The sequence below is a fragment of the Bos mutus genome, chromosome X, assembly GCF_027580195.1.
Source record: "Bos mutus isolate GX-2022 chromosome X, NWIPB_WYAK_1.1, whole genome shotgun sequence".
Taxonomy (NCBI): Eukaryota; Metazoa; Chordata; class Mammalia; order Artiodactyla; family Bovidae; genus Bos; species Bos mutus.
The window spans coordinates 81,076,532-81,084,603 of NC_091646.1; the positions used below are offsets into that span (position 1 = coordinate 81,076,532).

General features: G+C 51.0%; 1 protein-coding gene and 1 long non-coding RNA gene across 2 annotated transcripts; one reads left to right on the forward strand and one right to left on the reverse strand.

Annotated features, from left to right (window-relative positions):
- Nucleotides 1–126: 126 nt before the first annotated feature.
- On the reverse strand, nucleotides 127–7,156 carry TSPYL2 (TSPY like 2). The gene is made up of 7 exons (XM_005888475.3): nucleotides 6,201–7,156; nucleotides 4,871–4,948; nucleotides 4,633–4,744; nucleotides 4,407–4,552; nucleotides 4,187–4,284; nucleotides 3,115–3,854; nucleotides 127–808 (listed from the first exon to the last, which is right to left on the reverse strand). The coding sequence occupies exons 1-7, from the start codon at nucleotides 7,014–7,016 to the stop codon at nucleotides 669–671; spliced, it is 2,130 nt and encodes a 709-aa protein (XP_005888537.1). The 5' UTR covers nucleotides 7,017–7,156; the 3' UTR covers nucleotides 127–668.
- LOC138986461 (uncharacterized) lies at nucleotides 733–8,003 on the forward strand. Its single transcript, XR_011463311.1, has 3 exons — nucleotides 733–865; nucleotides 2,990–3,051; nucleotides 7,335–8,003. It is a non-coding gene; the product is annotated as an uncharacterized lncRNA (long non-coding RNA).
- The last annotated feature ends 69 nt before the right edge of the window (nucleotides 8,004–8,072 follow it).

Below are 8,072 nucleotides of genomic sequence, written 5' to 3' on the forward strand. Positions count from 1 at the left end.
CCAGTAACTACCATCTTCCTGGCCCCTGCATAGACGAGGCGCCTACTTGCGGGCCTGTGGGAACGGAGACTGGCTGCTGGGGACCGCGCACCGAGTGGGACAAAAGACTCGAAACAGCACTTTGAATTTGCTCACACTTTTATTAGGATTACCAGGGTCCAGAGGGAACGAGGCGGGACTTCTGGGGGAGGGGGACAGGAATACCGCAATGGCGAAGCGGCCTTGCATAGACACCGAGGCGGGCTAGCGGGCGCAGCTGGGAAAGGCGAGGGGTGGAGGAAAAGAGAGAGACTTGGGAGAACAGGGTGGCAGCAGAGCCCCCCAAGGCCACAGCAGCCCTCCCCGCTTCGGGATTAAGGGTGTCCACTCCACACAGCACGAGGAGGGGGATAGAGGGGCCCTGACCAAAGCATCACAATAATACATTTAGCAGCACACAGAAGCCTGCGGGGGAGGAGGGCTAAAAGGAAGGGGGAAGCCCCCATTCCCTCCCCCCAAAATAATAATTTCTCAATTACTAAACCATAAAAATAAACTTTAAACCCGTGTACGAAGTCAATCACCCCCCAGAAGTGCAATGCGGGGCCGCTCGGCCCTAGCTGATAGGGAGGGCAAATGGGGCAGGGGGAGAAGGATATAGAGAAGCAGCCCCTGAAGGGGTAAGACGTTTATCCCATTTGGCCCCTCTTTCCAGGGATGGCCCAAGGGTTTTGGACCTGAAGCACCTTCTCCATGTCGGAGTCTTCTGAGTCTTCTCCTGAGTCGTCTTCGATTCCTTCCTCATTGCTGTTCTCACCTTGCTCACTGCCTGCACAGGACAGAGAATCAAGGAAGGGAAAATGGAAGAGGGTGGTTAGATGGACGGGTAGGTATCACTCTTCACAGGGAACAGAGCCCACAGTCAGGTTTTGGGGAGCCTGGGATCACTCATCAAGCACCTCTGCTTGGAACAAGCAGCCAAGTATGTGTGTGAGAGTAAGGGGCAGTGGGAGGAAAGCAGGAAGGCAGGGTGGGCTGCCCCTGTCCTAATTGACACATCTCTGAAAGTAGCTTTTTCTCCCAGTGTATGCAATGTGTGTGTCTCTTCCTGAGCTCTGACTTCAGCTGAATAAACCTTCTATTCATCCAGAGGCTGCTCCCTCTTTTTCCCTGGTGTGATTCAAATAGGCCTGTCTTCTTTGGCCCAATTCCCCACCCCTGCTCCCACACTAGGGTTGTGCAGATAACTCTGCCTCCCCTTTTCTGAAAGGAGATGCCACTGAGTAGGAGGGGATGAGGCCGGCAATTCCCTCAGTTTCCCTACCTAAAAATATGTCTAGATTAAATCTACTCACTCATTCAACTCCTCCTTTCTTGGTGCCCTCAATGGAAGTTTGCCAGGGATACCATGGCCAAAACTCCCAGGAGTGGCTGGTCCTCCTGCTCCTTCTACCTCCCCCACGGGGCTGCCTCTCCTCTATTTGCCTGCCTACAGCCAAGCTCAAACACACCCCTTGTCTGCCTTCTGCCATCTACTTCTTAGCCAAGGTTTGATTTTATTACCTTAACCCCTGCTCATCCCTTCCCCTTCCTATTGTGGTCTGGTTCTACCCCTACCTAGCCACTGAAACTACTCTTCCCAAGGTCACAGATGATCTATTCAGCTGCTAATACAACGAACACATCCCGGCCCTCATTTTACTTGTCCTTTCAGGACCACTGGACACTGCTGACAATTCCTTCCTTCTCAGAATGTTCCATGACCTAGTTCTCCTAACTCTACCCTCTCAGAGTCTCAGTTTCCCCATCTATAAAAGGAGGATAATAGTACCTACTTCTTAAGAGTTGCTGTGAGAATTAAATTACTTAAAGCAAGAAAACCCTTAGTACAGTGTCTGGCACATAGTAAACACTTCATTAATGTTAATTGGACCCAATTAACATTAACTGGCCCCAGAATCCAGATACAGGATTCTGCCCTGGCTTGTTACCTACCTCCTTTCTTTACAATTTCTGACTTCCCAGACATACCACTAACCACCTGCCTCTCAGACACCTGTACCTGTGTCCAACAAGCCCTTCCAACTCCATGTTCTTCTCTGCATCCCACCAATCATACTGCCATGCCATTCCCCATCTCATGAAATGGTGCTTCCTTTGGCCAGTCATCCAGGCCAGAACCAAACATGGCAGTTACCTTAAATACTGCTTTCTCCCTCAACCCTCCATGTGCAACCCTTCCTCAGCATTTCCCAAAATGCTTTTTTTGGTGGACAGTGAACAATGGCTTCTGTGATCAATGTTTGGGAAATGCTGACTTCCACAATGTTTAAATAGGTTTCTTAGAGTAGGATTTATCAGAGCCTTTCAGGTGCCAATGTACATGTGACTCTACATAAGGACATTATTGTATGCAGTATTTCCCCAATATATTTGACCACTGAACCTTTTGTGAGAACCTTTTGGTGAAGGGTCTTTAGAAGACAACTTGGTAAACCCTGACAAACAGACTATGCATTTTCAGCCTTCTAGGTTCTTTTTCATGTGATCCCTTCCACCAAGAATGCCCCATAATGCTCCTTAATGTGAAGGCAGCCTCCAATTCAAATGTTACTTTCTTTCTCTAGTTCTCCCCTTCCTAATTCTTGGAGATACGATTAGCTCCTCCCTCCTCTGGGATCACTGAGCACACTGTTCACTTCACCCCCAGCTCCCCAAGCAAGCCTGGGAGTTCCCAGAAGGCCAGGGCTGGGTACAGAGTGTGCTGAATTACAATGTGTTTGCCACTTGTTTCCCTCTGTGTGTGAACCTGTCTTAATTTACCACCCACTACCTCCTATCTTTTCTCTCTGCTTCATTTGTCTTGTGCTCTGTTACAACCTATCTGCCTATCACCAAGAACTGAAATTTGTTTCTTTGGTTTTGTTATGTTTGTAAATTAAATGTTTCCTGGCCTTGCTTAATTTAAAAACTTACTGAGAATGTTTTTTTCTTTTCTCCACAAGAGCAGATTGTGCTCATGCCTTGATACTCTGACCCTGGCTGGATTTTCTCTGACAGAAGAGAAAGGAGGTAAGACAAAAGATGAGGGTTCAAAGAAAAAAACAAAACATAAAAGGTAAGGGTCCCGCTCACCTTCCTCACTGCCCTCCTCCTCTTCCTCCACTGACGATTCTTCTTCAGAGATGTTCTCTACTTCGTCCTCATAGTCATCCTGGTTGGTATTGTTATGGTGATCCTTGTCAGGGTCTTCAAGGTAATTCTCGTAGTCTTCAATGTCTCGGTCGTCATCATCACTGCCTTCATTGTCACCTTCGTTGCCATCATCATCACTACCTTCGTTGTCACCTTCATTGCCATCATTATCTTCAATATCACTGCCATCATTGTCTCCTTCATTGTCACTGTCACTGCTGTCCTGGTTGTTGCCATTGCTCCTTTGGTTGCCATCTTTGGGGTTCTCATCACCATTGGGGTTCTCATCAGCATTCTCATCGTTGTCATCAGGGTTCTCTTCGTTCTCATCAGTGTTGTCATCTTCAGGGTTCTCACTATTGTCATTGGTACTCTCCTTGTCATCAGCACTCTCATTGTTATCAGTGGTTTCGTTGTCATTGGGGCTTTCGTTGTTGTCGGTGGTCTCATTGTGGCCAGGGCACTCGCTGTCACAGAGGCTCTCACTGATGTCAGTTATCTCGTTGTCAGTGGTCTCGAAGCAGTCAGTAGTCTCCATGAAGTCAGAGATCTTGACGTCATGAATGGTCTCATTGTCGGTGATACCATCACTGTCTGAGGTCTCTCCAATAATGTCTTCCATGATGTGATAGTCATCAGAGTCATCCATGATCACCACTTCATATTCATCCTTGTTTTTACTGTGGGGAAGTCTGGGGTTGAGTATAGGGTTGGTGGGAGGTGATGTACCCAGAGCAGACAAACACTGAAAGGTGGTAACAGGGGAGGCAATAGGCTACAAGGGTTCCCAGGGATGAGGCTAGGTGGGGAGAGTCCCATTTCTGCCCCTGAGAGCATAACCTCAGCCAATCACACCCCATTTCTAGGCAATATGTTTTACCCACTTGTAAAACATATTGGATTGGATCATCTCAAAGGTCCCTGTTGGCTCTATGAATACTGTGTGACACTAGCTTAGTCTTTGCCCCACCCTTAACAAACCACCTCTCAGCCATCAACCCTCTGCCATCACCTTTCTTCTTTTTCTTGCTTCTTTCTGCTTGTTCTGTAGCCCCCTTCTCCCATCATGTAGTAACGCACAGGGTTAACCCACAGGTCATTCTTGATAATCTGTTGAAAGAGACAGGGGAAGAGAGCTATGAGCACAAGTCCCAGAGGCTACTCCCAATCCCCCAGGCACCTAAGGGTAAGCCTAGCAAGGTTTTCCCTGGTAATGCCAGGAGGGGCCCCACCTCAGCAATCCTGTCAGCCTCTGGGAGGCTATGGTTTGAGAACCAGCTGAAGAAGCTGTGGTTGGCGTCCTGGTTCCCGTGCCTGTGGGCCCGAGGTTCCTGGCCCCGGTGCCAGCGAATTGGGGTGGAGTGAGACACCAGTCGGCCTGGGGAAAAAGGAGGCTATAGAGAGGGCACTGGACAAGGTTAGATGGAGGGATGAATTTGCTCTGGGGCTACCTCTTACCTGAGCGGTTGCGCTGGAACTCCTTGACAATCACCATATTTGTGAAGTAGGGGTTTGTCTGGAAGTATAGCTTCATTTTGTAGCCCATGGAGATATGTCTGAGATCCTGTACCTGCTCAGGGTGGGGGTAATGGTGGAATTCCCACCACACTGTGGCCCCTCCCACCCAATCCCCCCTCACCTCCAAGGACCAGATTCCTTGCCCAGTCCTAGTAGAAAAAGATCTCTTTGGCCTGACCTGCAGGTTGGTCAAGTAGCGGAAAATGTCTTCATCGCGTTGGTTGATCAAGATTGAAATTTTGGGGTGGTTGAGGAACTGATGGAGGGAGCAGTTTAGGTCAAGGAGTGACTGTTCAATGAGAAGGAGGGAAGGAAGGCCAGGCAGGGCTATGCAGGGCAGAACAAAAGAGAGGCTGGAGCAGAATTCCTTTTGTGCTCATGTGATGTATGTGGAGCAAGTAGGTCATGCAACAAGACCCATACTTTTATTCCCATGATACCATGTGGTGAGAGCCTGTGTTTAAAAATATCAAACCTCTATATTAGGTGGCCCTGCCATGGTTCATATCTGCTGTGTGTTTGGGTGCTGGGAGTCTATACCCAAGTGATGTTGTGTCTCTGAGTGTTCACAAAAGACATTGTGTGTCTGGGGGTTAAAGGCCCACATCCAAATGATACTATATCTGGTTGCTGATGGCCTGTTGTCACATGATGTTATATATTTGGGTGTTATGGTTATGTGTCCACATAATGTTGTGTGTCTGTCTGAGAGCTCATGTCCAGGTGATGGTGTGGTCTGGGTACTGAGGACCTGTGGCCACATAATACTGTGCCTGGGTACTGGGGGCCTGTGATCATGTGATATGTATGTATGACAGTGTCAAGTGTCTGTGTCCATGTAATTCTATTAGGATGTTAAACCCATGTGTTTCTAATATGTTACATGGTTCCCCAGAGATCAGCTTATCACCAACAGTGAATTATTATTATTTCCTTCATTTAACTTCTTAATCTCTATTCCTAGATACCCCTTTTCCTTATTCTTCAGGGCTCTGGCCCCCTCCTCTCCAGCCAGGATTGGGGTCTCACTAGAATCTAAGTAGAAACCTAGGCATGCACAGCCATGTGTGACTTGGGTACCCTTTCTGGGCCAATTCTCTGCTGTATGCCCTTCCCCTCCCTCTTCACTGTCTCTGAGTCAGTTTATCTTCCATGTCCCCCTCTCCCCACTCCTCCTTTTACCATCTCTGATCCAATTTTTCTGCTGTGTGTCTCTGTCCTCCCCCTTTCACTGTCTGTGATCCATTTTCTTTTAATGCTATGCTCCTTCTCTTTCCCTTTCCCATATGTGGTCCAGTTTTAATGGCCCCCCTCCCCCTTCACCATCCCCAGTTCAGCTTCTCTGATGTTTTGCCACACTCCTTCCATCCCTTCTCCAGCAGACTTCCTCATTCTTCCAACAGGGGCCCGCCCCCACACCCTTTCACCCAGTCTGTCGCTCCTCCCACCGCCCCCCACCCAATTCTGGTCATGGGCTCCTGGCCCATGAGTATAGATGACAAGGATACTGCTTTGACCCAGAAGCCTGGGATATTCTGGATGATAAGATCTCTGCGCTCCAGGAAGGGTCTCCGCATCTGGATGAACTTGCGCTTGAGACGGAGGAAGGCCTTGCCAGCCTTGATATTCACCGCCTCCAGGTCTAGCTGAATGTTTTCCAGAGCCTGCAGGATGCACTCTATCTTCTCAGCATTCTTCTCTGGGCTTTCCCTCTTCACCTTCCTGGGCTTCCTCTTCCTCCTCCTCCTCCTCTTCCTCACGCTTTCCTTTTCATCCTCGTCGTCATCTTCCACGATGATGACGGTCTCTTCTCTCCCTCTTGGACCGGCTAACCTCTGGTACCCCCGCCCCCCTGCGCTACAGGTTTCTAGGGCCTTCTCTCCTGCAAAGCTGCTGGGCTCCGTCACCTGGAAGTCAATCTCCAGGCTTTCCCCAGAAACCTCTGAGGGAGAGAGCGTTTCTAGGCTCTCCGCGAGAGGGGGCGACTCCCCGTACCCTGACTCGACTGCGGGCTCCCAGCCGGGACCCCCAGCCCCCAGGGTGAAGTACGCGCGGATACCCCCCTCCTCGAGAATGACATAAGGCGGAGGCGGGGGCAGAGCGGGGCCCAGTCCCACCCCCCTCATGTCAGCCAGCACCTGTGCCGCCTCGGTTTCCTCCTGGAGCCTCGGGCGCTGCTGAGGTGGAGGCAGGGGCAGGCGCAGGAGAGGAGGAGGAGGAGGAGGAGGTGGCGGCGGCGGCGGCAGCAGCAGCTCGCTCTGAGGGGGCTCAGAGCCACTAAGGCGGCGGGCCTTGGCCGGAGGCCCTTCATCTGCGCGGTCCATGGTGACCGCGTTCGCACAGCTCGGCCCTTCGCGCTCGGCCGGGCCGCCGCTGCTCGTCACACCTGAAGCGAAAATGCCGAGCTTCACGCGACCAGCTCCGCTCTCAGCCTCGCTGTGGCGCTCCCTCCCACAGCTCCTGCCGTACTCCCTCCGCGCCAATCGTCAGGCCCCGCCCCCTCATGACGCCAGGGGCCGTCCCGCCTCGCCATTGGCTGCCGGCCGTCGCGGCAGCCCTTGCGCCCCCTAGCCCCCCGCCTGCTCGCGCGCAATCTGCTTGCCAACACCGCACCTCATCACTTTCCCATTGGCTTCCCTCAGGCCCGCCAATCACCCGGCTGACTCCCTCAGCGACCGTCCGGACTGTGCAGGGCGATTGGCCGCGGGGAGATCTGAGGGGAAGAAGCCCCTCTCCCTCAGCCTCCAATGTTTTATCCAATGGGAAAAGTACCAGTGGTTCTGAAGACCCAAACGCAAAACAAAAAACAAGCGCAAGCAGTGAGCAGGATGTGCTCAGATAGACTGGAGAGCCTCGCTGTCATTCTCTCCCTCCTCCCCCCTCCCCGTCAGCAACTACGCACTTCTTAAATCTGCCCCTTCCCCTCAGCCCTGCTTTCGCCACTGCAGCGGCGAAATCGGAGGCGGCAAACTCGGGGCTCGGGTGGCCCTGAAGGAGCTTGGGGTTTAGAAATCGAAGGTCTTTTGGGGCCAGGTTTTGACGTGGCGTTTCCCATTTCTGCAAAATGGCTCTAGCAATAATAATCACACCAAAAAACTAACTTCCTCTGCGTCATGAAAATTATTGTGATTCTTTCTAGGACTTTCTATTTCTTCATCAACTCCATACTTCTTTCCACCCTTTCCTCTCAATTTCCTCAGTGTATGCTGCTTTTGATTGTATTTTAGATTTTGGGCGGGAGGAGGGGCAAGTGGATGGTCTCTCATGAGGCACAGTGGTGGGGTTCTGACTTCCGTCTGGGATTCGTGTCACAGGTCTGCTTCTCACTTTGAAACCCTGACAAAATCACTGCCTTTTTCTGAACTTGTTTCCTCTCCTCT

Bases quoted from the DNA above. Each gene is read 5' to 3' on its own strand.
- TSPYL2 (XM_005888475.3), bottom strand. From the start codon at position 7,016: ATGGACCGCGCAGATGAAGGGCCTCCGGCCAAGGCCCGCCGCCTTAGT. The intron at 4,949-6,200 runs GTATCCTTGTCA...TCCCTCCATCAG, and splicing joins CAGGCTTCTGGGTCAAAGCA to TTCCTCAACCACCCCAAAAT. The intron at 4,285-4,406 runs GTGGGGCCCCTC...CTCTTTCAACAG, and splicing joins AGGCTGACAGGATTGCTGAG to ATTATCAAGAATGACCTGTG.